The sequence below is a fragment of the Chiloscyllium punctatum genome, chromosome 32 (genome assembly GCF_047496795.1).
Source record: "Chiloscyllium punctatum isolate Juve2018m chromosome 32, sChiPun1.3, whole genome shotgun sequence".
Classification (NCBI taxonomy): Eukaryota; Metazoa; Chordata; class Chondrichthyes; order Orectolobiformes; family Hemiscylliidae; genus Chiloscyllium; species Chiloscyllium punctatum.
The window spans coordinates 66,632,887-66,648,615 of NC_092770.1; the positions used below are offsets into that span (position 1 = coordinate 66,632,887).

At 39.4% G+C, this 15,729-nt stretch overlaps 1 protein-coding gene across 2 annotated transcripts in view; it reads right to left on the reverse strand.

The window, feature by feature from the left end:
• Window positions 1-15,729, reverse strand: part of LOC140458240 (glucoside xylosyltransferase 1-like) — an 88,825-nt gene that overhangs the window by 10,967 nt on the left and 62,129 nt on the right. For both annotated transcript variants that reach the window (XM_072552571.1, XM_072552572.1), the window contains 3 exons: window positions 13,871-14,122; window positions 4,013-4,136; window positions 2,697-2,869 (listed from right to left, as the gene is read on the reverse strand). In XM_072552571.1, the coding sequence (XP_072408672.1) occupies window positions 2,697-2,869; window positions 4,013-4,136; window positions 13,871-14,122 (549 nt within the window). The remainder of the gene's footprint in view (window positions 1-2,696; window positions 2,870-4,012; window positions 4,137-13,870; window positions 14,123-15,729) is intronic.

Below are 15,729 nucleotides of genomic sequence, written 5' to 3' on the forward strand. Positions count from 1 at the left end.
AGTTTACTGGTGAAATTTTAAAAAAGCTTACCAGCTTACCGAACAGCAGACTCAGAGTAATGGGCCCTGAGATAGAATTGAGGCCTGCCAGTGCTGGGCTACAACACCCCCATGTCACATCTGAGTGACATGCAGCGAGTGGTGTGGAGTGGGGTTAACTGTTTGCACGCCAAACATCCTTGTTCATGAGAAAAAAATTTCACAAAATAACCTCTGGATTTTGGACCTTTTCGGATTTCGGATAAAGGGTTGTCTACCTGCACATGCCAAATCACAGCCACAAGCTTATGTTCACTTCTGCTTTTACAGAGAATGAGCCTGTTGCACTGAAATCAACTTAATACAGAGAATAAATACATAGAATACATGGTTAGAATCAAAAAGTAATCTAGCACAATATTGATATGTTTATGGAGGCATTTTTTTTAAAAAAAAGTTACACAAACCCATTATTCTGGAAAGGATGTCAAAGCAATAAGCATCATGGCCCAAAGGAAAAGTAATGAGCTAACATCTTATGTGCATAAAAATTTAGCTATGAATTTTCAAAATGTTGCCCAACGTCACTGTAACAAGTGGGTATAAATGCTACAGCCTTAAACTGCAATTAAATTAGAAACTACATTTGGTTCTTGAAAATGTGAGTTATAACATTTAAAGAATGGAATTGTCGATTGAATTAGTTTCATAATGTGATGAGGGGTGCTTCCAGAAGCAATGAAAAATACATTTATACCAAAAAAGGAGAGAGAAAAAAAAATCAGGAATTCAAGGTTTCTTTTGTAACAAAAAAAAAGCAAATAAAATGATACAAGTGCAGCAACAGAAACTCTTCAAGAAGGATATCTTGGTATGAGTACAAATCTGCTGAAGAACAGTGTTTATATATTTCTGAATGTGAAGGTCTCTCTTGGTTTTGGCTGGGTGATAAGTGTGGAAACAGTGGAGCTGAGCATGTAGAGTGAAAATAAATCAAAATTAATTTTGACCACAAAGTAATTAAAAGGCGACCATAATTTGGCATAACTGTTGTATGATTATCTTCCGTATTTGGAATCATAGAAAGATTACAGCACAGGATGAGGATTCTTGGCCCATCACAGCCATGTGAGCTCTCTGCAAGATCAGTTCAGCCAGTTCCATTCCACCACCTGTCCCTGTGGAGCAAAATTTCTCTTCACGCATTTATCCCAATGACTTTGGAAACGTATAATTATCTTTTTTGGTCAGTGACCCTATATCATGTGCTCTCATTCTCAGACCTTACTGAATTAGGAATTTTAAAACAGGAAAGAAATTATGAAAACCCGTTTCAAAGCAGCTAACTTTGGTAATGGAAACTATGATTCACTAAATTACCTACATGTGCCACCATGAAATAGCTCTAGGAATCTTAGTTATATTTTCATGGGCAGTGAAGACCAACCAGGTAAAAAAAAAGATTTGCAGCATTACTGTACAGCTAGTTATTACTGTGTGCCCTGGACTGATGCACCCAAACCATTTCCAACTGTGATGCGATTTCAGTCCATGCATGCATGCGCGCGTGCGCACATGTGCATGCTCCAGGACAGAGGATAACCTAACATAGCAGGGACTTGTGAAAGCAGAAACATAACGTTACAAGTTAGTTGGAGCAGGTATTACTGTCTCAGGATTCTAAAATTTAACTTGCAAACTTACTTGAATCCCAATTCCCATGGTGGAAAACCCTGCCCAAAATGAATGCCAATATTAGCAGGAGTTTAGGGTCATGTAACCTTTCAGTCAAGAATTATGTATGTCAAAAAATAGCAAAACTATTATTTTTTATCATATTCATTGATTAGAAAATCTTGCTGTTATATATCCTCACCTGTGGTTTAGCCCAATTAGAGAGAAGATAACCCGGAGGTTGACCATTTTCAAACAAACTAATCTGGCAATCTGAGCCTTTTGTTATTAAATAACGATAGCATCCAAAGATAGATTCAAAAACAGTTTGATTTTCTTCCTATATAGGAGATGCGCTACCTGAGGTGATTTTTTTAGAAAAAAGTGTTTCTATTCCTTACAGAAATCTTGGGGGGGGGGGGGGGGGGGGGCAGGAGGGGAGGTGTTGGGGAAGGGAGAATGCTCATGGTAGTAAAAAGAAAACAGAATCGGACTTCATTTAAAATTGAAATGTCTTCATATGCATTAGCATACAAGAAAAACACTGATGATTGGCACCTCAACAATTTATAGCAGCAAGTGCCTTATGATCTATCAAGGACATTGTGCATACAAGAAACTTACTAGCGCAGCTCATGTGAATAGGGTGGGGGAGGAACAGCCTAAATACACCAGAGCTCATTAACTGCTGGAGTCCTGTTCTTAATTGATGCAACTTCGCTATAGAATCCAGAAAAAAACACTCCTACACACATTAGACTAATTACAAGAGCCATTATTATTGACTTTTAGTGAAAAATAAGTCTTGCTCCCCCATATTTCAACATTGGAAATTACTTGAAAATCGCTGTCTTAAAAAAAGATGCGACAGCAGCCAAGTAAATAACTCCTGCGAACAGAACTATGCATAAACAAAGTAACACCAGGCCCAGAGGCAGATTGTTGCATAGATTTCAAAAACATAATTTTTCTCAAAAATAATAGATTGTTTTTCTTCATGGTACATTATTTTTCAGCTTTATTCCTGGGGCTGAAGTACTTACACTTTTTATTGCTTCATACACAGCCCTGAAAGCTGGCTGCTTTCCATCATGGTAGACGCCACGATTTCCATGAAGAACAAAGATTCCTTCATCCTCTGCTGCTTTGCAGTTGCTGCCATACATACAGTGGTCAGGTCGATAATTCCACTGACATGGAAAAATAAACAGGCTTTCTATAAGAGAAGTATTATATATATATATAAAATATATAAAACAAAGTGCAGTACTAATGATAATTTCCTAGACTAGACTTTAATTTTAAATTCAACATAAATGGATCTTTAAAATCTACAAAACCTTAAAATCCATGACAATTTCTCAGTTAAGAAATCTATTTCTTAAACAAGAAATCTTCTGTTCTCAATAAAGCTACTCCCACAGAGAGATCTCTGATATTAACTAACTGAATAGAATAATGTCAGTGCATTCAAGGATATGTGTAACTTTGAGGGGAACTTGGATGCAGTAGTGTTCCCACACACTGCTTCCTTTGCCCATCTTGGTGGCAGAGATCCTGAATGTGGGAGGCAGCTTGCTGTGATACATTTTATAGATGGTACATGTTGCAGACAAGGTAGATGGAATTAATGCTCAAGTTGAGGCAGGGAGTAGTTGCTCATAAATTAGGCTTTTGGTCTGGATATTGTCAAGCTTCTCGATTATTGGAGCTACAATCATCCAGGCAGTTAAAAGTAGTTAATCATGTTCTTGCCTTGCAGATAATCAAATGTGTTGAAAAGCCAGAAGCGGAGTCTTCTTTCTAATTTGGTGTTGCCACAACATACTTTCAGCCTAACATGTCATTGATTTGCATTTATCAGCCCAAGGAAGCAAGTAAATAACTCCACAGAAGAAAATGAATACAAAGAATTGTAGTGGATGCAGAAATTCAAAATGGATTCTTGCATTATACAAGCAGCCAGTGTCAAATATCCAATAAGTGGGATTTTAAAATGAAAAAAAGACATGAGGAGCTTTTAAATAATTATCGCTCAAGGTAAGTGAGGAGCAAGGGAAAGAGAGAAAAGGGAAGTGGGGACACAACAATGTCACACTGGGGGGGGGGGCAAAGAATGGAGTACAACAATATCACAGACTGAGGCAGGATGACGTGCACATGGGGATGACAACGCCATGGGTGCGAGAGTGGGGGGGAGAAGTGATACCATGTGCACAGAAGTGAGGTGGGGGTTGCCACCAATCCAAGAGTGATTAATTGAGGCAGCCAGGAGAAGAAAGAAACAAAAGAAAGGAAGAGAGTGATCAGCAAATTGGCAAAAGAGCAAATGAAAACAACAAACAATAAAAGATAGTACCTGGGTTTTGGTGGAAAATAATATTGAGTAAATCTTGGTCTCCCCAAGTAATGTTGAGCTTGTATTTCTTGAAGAGAGGCAAAAGTAAATCTTCCCATTTCAGCCGGACACTTGTCATATCATTCTGTAGGATTCAAAAATTATGAAGATAAAGCTCACTTTGATTCAGTAATTTAACGTATGGGCAATTGACAGAGGTCTATTGATAGTTTTTATTACCTGTTGCACATCAAAACTGAGTTTTTTTTAAAAAAACAAAATGGCCCGACTCTTAACAAAACAATTCACACAAAATATCCAATTCCAAACATGACTCAACAGTTGTCAATTTGTGAAATGAAGATATCTGAACTGGAGATTTACTTGCAACTATTGATTCATTTGGGCAGAAGTTGCAGGCTTTAGTTATCATCAGATCTCACTATGTTTTGTTGTCAATAGTTGAAACACATTTCATAATCAAGTAGAGAGCAGGCCATTCACAAAAATGGCAACCCAGGAAATCCTCATTCAGCACTGTTAGATTTTAACATCAGTTCATTTATTGGAACTGAAACTTCACTGAATACTGCAGATTAGTTTTAACATGGATTACCGTACCTGACCTGAATGGCACTTTCTTGGCACAATCATTCCCAATGCTACATCACTGTCTGAGGTCTGCAGCAGGGAGTTCCTACCCAGCAGGTCCCAGATTACACAGTGGTTCTGCTGTTCTCCAAAGCCTGGGTAGTAATGAACAGCAAGATCCTACAGCCAGCCAACAAGAGCAACCCCATTGAGGTCAGCTTTCCTAAAATAATGCCACCAGGCAGTGGCCATGACTTGGCCGGCAGCAATCGACAGCCTCAGCTCACAGCCCAGAGACAGATAAGCAAATACTTTCGGACACAGACCCTAGCAAGATGTCCTCGGTTCCACTCTTAAAGTTCCTCCTATAATGGATCCTGTAAGTACAAAGTTAAATCTAATATAAACTGATAGATGGAAGAACTAAAAAAAAAGTAGGAATTTGACCAAAATACTGCATTACAACTTAGAAGGTACAGATATAATGAATAAATCATTGTTATTCTGCTGAAGAAGGCCCTGCAAGACCTAACTTCAGTGTTAACATTGATGGCTAGAGGAGTCAATGCTTCACTGAAGGTAGCTTAAAAAGTTTTGATTTTTAGAAATACAAGACAATTTTAAGCGAGAATTTCTTGTCTCATTCTACTAAAGATGAGTCAGAATGTCTGTACAGCATTGCACAATGTGCACAGTCAAACAGGAGATGAAGCAAATCATATGTTGAGAGAAAACAACCGTCAAGAGAGATTAAAAACATACGTAGAGGGAAGACCAAAAGGACTGGAATTAGAAATTGCAAAAAAGGAGATATGGTAACCATATTTATGAGGCAGGATAGGATAATAGCCATAGAAAAACAGGCATACACAAAAGACAAGAATAACCTGCATGTGGAAAGAAATAAAAGACAATAAAAGACACTTCTGGGTGTAGTTGTAAAAACAACATACAGGAATCTCAAGTACACGAATATAAATTGACGAGAAGAGATAGGCAAAGGGAATAAAGTGAATGGAGTTTCTGTGTGTACAAAGTACTTTATAAACTGATTTACATATTCAATTGATTCACATTTATATAAACAGAATTAATGAACACATATTAAATATAGAGTTTAAACAGGACATTGAACATTACCACACTGCTGTATTGCTCTTTTGTTTTTGCTGCATCTGGGGGTCACATTATGCTCAAGTGTAAGGGTCATAAAATGGAGTCACATTGATAAATACTTTGGTAGGCAATGCATTACTGAGACTCCATGAATGAATAAGGAAACAATTGGAGGGTTATGGCAAAGCCATGCATTACTTGCATGGTGGTGTTTAATTATTCTTTCACACTCGAGAAACATGCCCAGCTGGATCAGGGCCAGTGACACCACTGACAGCAATATCCCAGACAACTGCCTGTGTTAAATGAACAAGTTTGTTTAAAAAATATATATATATTTGGAGAGTAAACAATTGCATCATTGCTGGGATTTATGGATTTTGTCTTCCTCTTTGTATACTAATTTATCATTAGACCTCTGCTAGCCACTTCTACTGTTCCAACCAATGAACACAAAACAAAAGTCAAATATTTTACAAACACATCAATAAACAGGCCAGATCAGGTAAGAATAGGCCTCCTAATGGACAGACATAACACCACTGATAAAAGCTATGCAATGGCAGATTTTTTTGCTAAAGAAATAGAATTGGCAAATGGAGTTCAGAAATAAACAAATGCATTTAAAATAAAAACAAGTGAGCAGACTACACACTTTGAAGCTTTCATGAGTTTTCAGCAAATGAAGTCTTTTTAAAAAAATATTTATGCAGAAGTTGTTTATCTGATTTACAACTTCTTCTATTAGGTGCACTAAAATCAAACTATGGATAACAGGTCAGAGAATATGGTACCAGGAACAAGTGCCAGAAGGGACTACAAGCTGGCTGACAGAATGAGTGCAGATATCATGAGTATAAAATAATTATTCAGATAGGCAGAAAGTGGGACCCACAAGGATCAGTATTGGGACTATTGTTCACAATTTTGACTCTGAAATCAAAAAGAGATTTGCCTAGAAATTCCAAAGGAAGAGATAGGTGTTTAACCAGTGCAGATTTCAATTGTGCATTTGGATTGTTGGAAGTCTCCATGTAGCTGACTCCATGGGAAATGCCTGGTAATTTCAAATTTCTTTGGGACAATTAGCTGCTGGAATTGTCTGGAACTCTAGGAGTCCTGAACTCTTGGGGGGGGTGGGGTTGTGTGTGTGGAAAGAGAGATTTCTGAAAGTTGAGAGTCACTGAGCTCGACCGTTAATCAGGAACAGTAATAGAGAATTAGAATCTGATCTAACCCTTGGATAGAGTAAGGAACTGAACCCCCAACTCACACTGACCCTCAGCCAACTACACCAACCTCCTCATTACTTACAAACCTTGCTGGACCAATCCCACATTTCTCATCTTTTTCTAACGACACAAATCTGTCACTGCTGAACTAGGCCCCTTACCCAGTTTTTACCCTGACCCCCAACCCACCATTTATTTGCCACTCTGTCCCCTTCTCCCATTTACCTCAGCTCAATAGTTTTCAACGTGGCTTCACAACATTTAAACCTCAACACACAGCACTTACTGCTGAAGAGGAGAGGAATGTACGTCACTTCCATGCCAATTCTCTCAGTTGCTGGCTCCGGGAATTCCTGGATTAGCTTCCGCAGCTTTGTAAAAGAACCACATTGGCTAGGAAAATCAATGACAAAGCTGATTTTTGTCCTTAATCAGAATTGGAAGCAAGTTTTCCAGTTCCGCTTGCAACTATCCAAATTTGTCAATGATACTAGATTTGTAGCTGGGGCAGAGATGGTGGAGGGACACATTAATACGCTCGCTCATTATACAGTCACAGATGTACAGCATGGAAACAGACTCTTTGGTCCAACTTGTCCACGCTGACTAGATATCCTAAATTAATCTAGTCCTATTTGCCAGCAGTTGGCCCATATCCATGTAAATCCTTTCTATTCAACATAACCATTCAGGTGCCTTTTACATGTTGCAACTGTACCAGCCTCCACCACTTCTCATTCCATACATGCACCACCCTCTGCGTGAAAAAGTTGCCCCTTAGGTCCCTTTTATATCTTTCCTCTCTCACCCTAAACCTTTAGTTCTGGACTCCCCATTCCAGGGGAAAAAAAACTGTATCAATTTACCCTATCCATGCCTCATGATTTTATAAACCCCTAAGGTCACCCTTCAGCCTCTGATGTTCAAGGATAAACAGCTCCAGCTTATTCCCTCTCCCTATAGCTCAAACCCTCCAATCCTGGTAAAGTCCCTGTAATTTTTTTCCTGAACCCTTTCACATTTCACAACATCCTTCCATAGGAGGGAGACCTGAATTGTACACAATATTCTACCTAACCAATGTCCTGTAGAGCTGCAGCATGACCTCCTTACTCCTGCACTCATTGTTCTGACCAATAAAAGAAAGCATACTAAATGCCTTCTTCACTATCCTATCGACCTGCAACTCCACTTTCAAGGAACTATGAACAAGATTTCTTTGTTCAGCAATATTCCTCAGGACCTTACCATTAAGTGTATAATCCTACCCGGATTTGCCTTTCCAAAAATGCAGGACCTCACACATATCTAAATTAAACTCCATTTGCCATTCCTCAGCCCTTTGGCCCACCTGATCAAGATGCAGCTAGGTAAATAATTTACAAATAAGGTTCAACAGATAAATGCGATGTGGTACATTTAGATACAAACTGGGGAGGGAAGGGTCACTTATTACTTGGCAGGTGATTATTCAGGTGGGGAAGAGGAACAAACCAAAATTGGTGGTATAGTGGACATTGAAGGAGGTTACCTAAGAGTACAGAGAGATCTTGATCAATTAGGTCAAGAGGCTGAGGAGTGGCAAATAGAATTTAATTTGGATAAATTAGTGATATTGCATTTTTGGTAAAACAAACAGGGTTAGGACTTATTCAATTAAAAGTAAGGCTTTGGGTAATGCTGCAGAACAGAGACCTGGGGGTTCATGTACATGATTCTTTGAAGTTTGAGTCACATGTTGACAGGGTGGTTAAGAAGGTGTTTAGCACACCTGCCTTCACTGCTCTGACCTTTGGACTACAGGAGTTGGGGATGTCATGTTGAAGTTATGAAGGGATATTGATGAAACCTCTTCTGGAGTAGTGTGCAGTTCGGTTGTTTTGTTACAGGAAGGATATTATTAAGCTGGAGGGGGTTCAGAAAAGATTTACCAGGATGACACTGGGAATGGAGGGTTTGGGTTACAAGGAGAGGCTGGAATTTTTTTCCACTGGAATGTAGGTTGTTTAGGGTTAATCTTAACAGAAGTTTATAAAATGGGTCTTTACCCTCGGGTTGGGAATTTCAGAATTAGGGGACATATTTTTAAGGTGAGAGGAGAGGAATTTAAGAAGAGACGAGGGGCTTTTTTTTTAAAAAAAGGCACAACGGTTTATGTGTGGAATGAATTTCCAGGGAAAGCAGGTCTAGTTCAACATTTGCAAGAGATTTGGATAACGACATTAATAAGAAATGTTTGGAGGAATATGGCCACATCCACCAATATTATTTATCGTATCCGTTGCTCCTGATGCGGACTCCTCTACATTGGGGACGCCTCCTTGCAGAGCACTTTAGGGAACATCTCTGGGGCACCTTGACCAATCAACCACACCGCTCTGTGGCCCAACATTTCAACTCCCCCTCCCACACAGCCGAGGACATGGAAGTCCTGGGCCTCCTTCACCGCCGCTCCCTCACCACCCGACGCCTGGAGGAAGGACGCCTCATCTTCCGCCTCGGAACACTTCAACCCCAGGGCATCAATGTGGACTTAAATGCACTTAAACTTGAAGTCATTATTGGACAGACAAATGGATGTACATGGAATAGTGTAGGTGGGATGGGCTTCAGATTGGTATGACAGGGTAGCGCAACATCGAGGGCTGAAGGGCCTGTACTGCGCTGTAATGTTCTACGTTCACCAGTTTCCTCATTTCCCCTTCCCCCACCTCACACCCCAGTTCCAAACTTCCAGCTCAGCACTGTCCCCATGACTTGCCCTACCTGCCTATCTTCCTTTCCACCTATCCACTTCACCCTCCTCCCTGACTTATCATCTCCATCCTCACCCATTCACCCATTGTACTCTATGCTACTTTCTCCCCACCTCCATCCTCCTCTCATTTATCTTTCCACCCTGCAGACACTCTGCCTCTATTCCTGATAGAAGGGCTTTTGCCTGAAACGTCGATTTTCCTGCTCCTCGAATGCTGCTTGAACTGCTGTGCTTTTCCAACACCACTCTAATCTAGAGTCTGGTTTCCAGCATCTGCAGTCCTTATTTTTACCCTGGAGGAATATGGGCCAAGCGCAGGCAGGTGGGAATAGTTTAGTTTGGGATTATGGTTGGCATGGACTGGTTGGACCAAAAGGTCTGTTTCCATGCTGTATGACTCTATGACTCAAAGTGGCCTCAAAGTATCGATACACCAAGTATTGAAAGGTGCATAAATTAGCCATGGCATATAACTATTTATAATAAAAATGAAACCAAGCACTATGCTTTGTATCTAAAGAAATGGAATTTGAAAAAGGCACTCTATGTTAAACAGGTTTAGATTACTTACAGTGTGGAAACAGGCCCTTTGGCCCAACAAGTCCACACCGCCCCGCCGAAGCGCAACCCACCCATACCCCTACGTCTACCCCTTGCCTACACTACATACAATTTAGGATGGCCAATTCACCTGACCTGCACATTTTTGGACTGTGGGAGGAAACCGGAGCACCCGGAGAAAACCCATGCAGACACGGGGAGAACGTGCAAACTCCACACAGTCAGTCGCCTGAGGCAGGAATTGAACCCGGGTCTCTGGCGCTGTGAGGCAGCAGTGCTAACCACTGTGCCACCGTGCCGCCCACTATAGAAGCTTTGTTCTACTTAAAAATACAATGCAGTTCTGGCTGATATATTTTGAAAAGTATATAGAGGCACTGTATAGCATGCAAAGATAATTTACAAGAATGATAACATACGTCCTATGGATTTCTGTCAGAAAGGAATTGAAGTTTAGGTCACTTTTATCTTGGAAAAGTCTGTCTTTAAAATTAATGTTCTGTAAAAAGAATGGATATAAAGGAAAACATTTCCTCTTGCGCGGAAAACATTTCCTCTTGTGAGCAAAACAACTAGAGGCCACCCTTACAAGATGTCACCAAAAAATCAAATAGTGTTTTTACCTGAAGAATGTTAAGAATGTGAAACTCTCTACCAGCGATTGAAGCAGTTTTAGAGGAAGTGTGAGTTTACTGAATGGAAGGATGCCACTTGGCTTATCAGGTCTATGCAAACTCTTGTTGCATAATCCAGCCATTCAAAATTGAAGGGTATTCACAATTACGATGATAGTGTTAGCAGGGGAAGAAGAGAGGGCTGCACTGCTGCCTCACAGTGCCACCCTTGAATTCGATTTCACCCTTGTCTGTGTGTTTACATGTGTTCTCAGCGTCTGTGTGGGTTTCCTCTGGGTGCTCCAGTCTCTTCCCACAGTCCAAAAATGTACAAGTTAGGTGGGCTAGCCATGCTAAATTGGCCGTAGTACCCAGGGGTTTGTAGTTTGGGTGGATTAGTAATGGGAAGTGCAGGATTCCAGGGAATAAGGTTAGGGTAATAGGTCTGGGTGGGATGCTTTTCAGAGGGTCGGTGCAGCTCAATGGGCTGAACAACCTGCTTTTGCACTGTTGTGATTCTATGATGACAGGAGGCTCGGGTAGTTAGCACTGGCAGAATAATTGGGCCAAATAATCAGACTGCGCTAGTTATCCCTTATAATCTATCCTATCTCATTCCTTCCTCCCTTGAGGCTCTGAATTCATCACTCCACAATCCTTACAACCATGTTAACTTTATTGAACTCTCTTTATCACCGACTGTCCTTTTTCTCCAACACCACCTCCATAGTCCAGCAGCAGTCATTGTCAGCCCACTTGTCTCATGTCTTCCATTCACCAACATAGAGCAGTTAAGGCTCAAAAGCAGCAACCAGTAAACAAATCTCAGAAATATACAACTTTTATTTGAATGGGGAGAGGCAAGGTAAAGTCTCAAAACAGCACTTGGACAGACATAGCATTGAGCCATGCTCCTCATACGTTCAGAAGTTGAAACGCTTTCTATCTACTGGAGTTGGGAAAATGTACATATAACCTTAATTATTTCAGTAAAATGTTACAAGTACTTGCAGCCACATGACATTGCTGAAAGTGCAAAATTTCATTGGACAAATGTGATCAAAGCAGACTGAAAGACAAAACCCATACCCGTATATTGTTATGACTTGATTCAGGTGATGGGTATTAACAGAGAATTAACTTAATATATGCAATTGTGTGCGCAAATCAAAGCTTATAAAGTACATTCAGACTAGTCTCCAAGCTCTATCCTTCACCAACTGCCTCTGGCATAGAATGGAAGCAAACGTAGGTCAGTGAACACACGGATGATAGAAGAGTAGGACCTTATGGAGGTCAGAACAGGATGGGAGTTTTTAATTGAGTTGAAGTTTACAAAGGGTGGATTATGGGATAGCAGAGAAAGGGTTACTAATTGACACGAGATCAGCCCATGGATAATCTCAATGCAGACGCTTCAAACAGTGACCAATGTAGATGATTGAATTCTTTAACAGATCATGATCTGTCACAAAGGCAAAGCAGCTGGAAGCTTGAAAGTGTTTTTTTAATGATTCAGGAGACACATCTGTTGAAAAAACACCAAGGAATACAAAATAAAATCCAATGAAGGCTTAAAAAAGGCCGAAAAGCTAAAATCATGCTAATAAGTAGGCCTTCAGTTTGAGCTAATATGTATGAATGAAAGCAAGAGCACATGTGGATAAACAGGAATGTCTGTAATGGAATGAAAGAAAATGCCAGGTATGGTATACAATCCATTGCAGACACCTTCATATCAAATATTCCAGTTTAATATACAGCAAATCTCATTTTTGGTTTCTTTACCCCCAACTTAGAAAAGCATCTGTCACAATTGTTTTGTGGGCAGTACCTCTACTTTCCACAGCAGGTAGGAGCACTTCCTATGCAAGATTACTAATTAGCTAAATTTATTATTATTGGAACAATATTAACAACTCAATAGAAGATAACTAGCACAATATAAAAGCTGGTTTCACCATCTTCATAAGCTACCAAGTTATCTTCATTTTAGTTGAAAAACAAAAAGTTGAAACAATGCAAGTACTGGACATCTGAGACACCACTCAGTAAGTGAGTTTTGTTCCATATTTAAATTTTCCATCTCCCAAAATGTTTTAGTGATGCCAAAGACAGTCTAATAGCGCCATCAGCTGGTCAAAGTAACTACTAATATTCAACCCTTCAGAATACTGTTTAGACTTAAGAGACCTTTGTAAATAAATCATAATTAGAGATTTCTGTCATTATGTTTCATTTCTAAATGTCTACTATAATAAGATTCTCTAATCTTATCATTAAATTTCTGATTATTCTGCTCTAAATTATTGGCATTAAGTTTTGCTTGTTTAACAAGTCTGTTGTTTAAGGATCAAAATGATGACACAGTTGATTTGAATGCAATAGAATAAAACAGGAAATGGCAGGGAGAATATCAGTTTGGGTTCCTCATTTGGATCATTATCCTGTGATTGCAGTTAAGAAACATGCAAATGTGCACAGTAACAGGACCATTGTGTTTGGACAGTTAAATAAATCTCTCCTCCACTGTCAACACTCCAGCACATTCATTTATCTTTTTCGTTAAAAATTCCTTCATCAACACAAGGGACACTTAGACCATGAAAGTGTATAATATTAAATTGCAGCTTCAGAAAAAGGAACTGAAATTATTTTAAAGTAAATACTAAAATAGTAAGATTGGAAGCAAATATTCAGTTACACTTGGTCTGGAAATTGGCTTGGTATTTTATTCTATAAATTAAATACAGTATGATACCATACAATTAAACATTTATTAACTAAATTAAAAACAATTTTATTCAATAGTGGAATAATTGTAACAGTAAAAAGGGTCTACATGGAAATTACTGTTCTATAATTAACTGAAGAACTTCCTTGTTAATTCACATCCTATCTCTTCAGAGTGTTCAGAGTGCATTGCAAAAGATCACACAAACCATAAGGTATGTAAAATATTACCGCAGTTCAATACACGAGCATAAAACTTCCAGATCACACTTACCTTAAAGTATTTTTTTCGGATACGGGTCATGTTCATCAACATAACGCCAGAATTGATTCCAGTCTTTCCATAGTATGGATGTCTGGCAAAACGGTTGTACCAGCCAATTCGTGGCTCCTCATGTTCTGGAGCCATTCCAGCAATCTGAGTATGATTAAAATCTTCAAGAAATGCCCAAATATCATCCATCGGACGCAAAAAAAGAATGTCAGTGTCTACGTAGAGCAAAGAATCCACTTCTTTGAGGATCAGCTAAAATGAAAGGACAAGCATCAAGAAGAAATGAAATTACATTCTGTTCAAGCAGCTTAGTGCAGATATGTGCTGAATACAGACCGTTCAAAATACCTCTATTTGCTAGCACTTCCATTCAGCACTGATCACAATTCTGCAAGTCAGGGTTTTCAACTTCAAAATGCTCAATATAGAGGTAAAAAATTAATTTACTTTACAACAATAATAGTCCCTTGACAGATGAACATTAGGACTAAAAGCCAGTTTCATTGGCAAGTGCATTGTTTTGGAACGACCTTAAATTTTAAGAAGATTTTCATCCTCGGGCACTCATTGTTTTTCAGTGTGTCCACCAGATGAGGATCTCAGTTTATTAGTCTTGCTAACAAACCAATCAAGGCTGAGCTCTGGAACAAAACCACACCCTTTCAATTAATTGGTGTAAAATCACTGTAGTTTCCCAATTAGCATAACCCAAAATATATTTTGTCATGCCCTTCAGTCTTCCATTTGTTCTTTTAGACCATTTTAAGTTGGTGGTCTGAGGCCGACAAAGACATTTTTGTGTAGATATCTTCCACTGGAAACTTTTTGATTATTTGGGAACATGTGCATCAATGCCAGCAGACAATTTCAGTGCCGACTAAACAATACATTATGGGTTAGGATGATCTTTTGTGAAGGTATCCAACATTACTTATAATCTTAACAAATTGACAAATATTTAGCATATTTTCAAATATCCTGAAGCTATCAGCTTTGGCTGGCACAATCAGACGTTCTCCAGTGACAAAACCTGCCGGGGGGTGGGGGGAGCGCAGCTCTTCATATATAAATGACGCTACTCAATACAATGAAAGTCATGTCGATGGGGTTGGCCAGACTTGCAAACACCGCTCAGTTGTCAGCAGGTAGAACAGGCTTCACAGCTTTTAGCAGCACTATTTGGGAAGTCTCTTATCCAACTAAGTGTCACTAAGTAATGTCAAGCAGTTTGACTCAACCTATTTAGAATGGAATACTACTGGAATATCTTTGACTTCAGTGATACATCAATTCGGCAACATTCTGTGGCTTTTACTAGAAATTGATTAATGCTAAACTGGCTCCCTAAGCATGACAGGACAAGTCCATGATACATGTTTTACCTTACTGAGTTCAAATAATGCTCAGCATTGACTGATGCAGAAGTGCCACTGACTGTTTGTTTCATTAGTCAACAAATTTGAGTCTGCTTTATTTAATTTGCTGCAGAATTTAGAATTTTACAAGTCCCAGACAAGTGGGGAAGAATGCAAGTTAAATATGGAAAACAAATAGCACTGGCAGACTTTCTCTGCCTACTAATATTTGTCTTTATTTTTGGATTGGGGATGAGAAGGGAAAGAGAACATGGCCAATTGGGAAGAGGACAAGATGGGTGCTGTGTGGGGTCAGAAAGCCTCTACAAGGCTCCAGCTGTTGTCTTTGGAAAACAGACATCCATCATAGCCCTCAGTTAACTTTGCCTGACCCTTTGAGAGGTCTTTGCATACTGGAGGACGATTTTTTATTTTTAAGTTTTTGCAAACCCAAACCATGACAGATAATTAGTGAATGAGGGAAATAAGAAAGCAACAAGCACC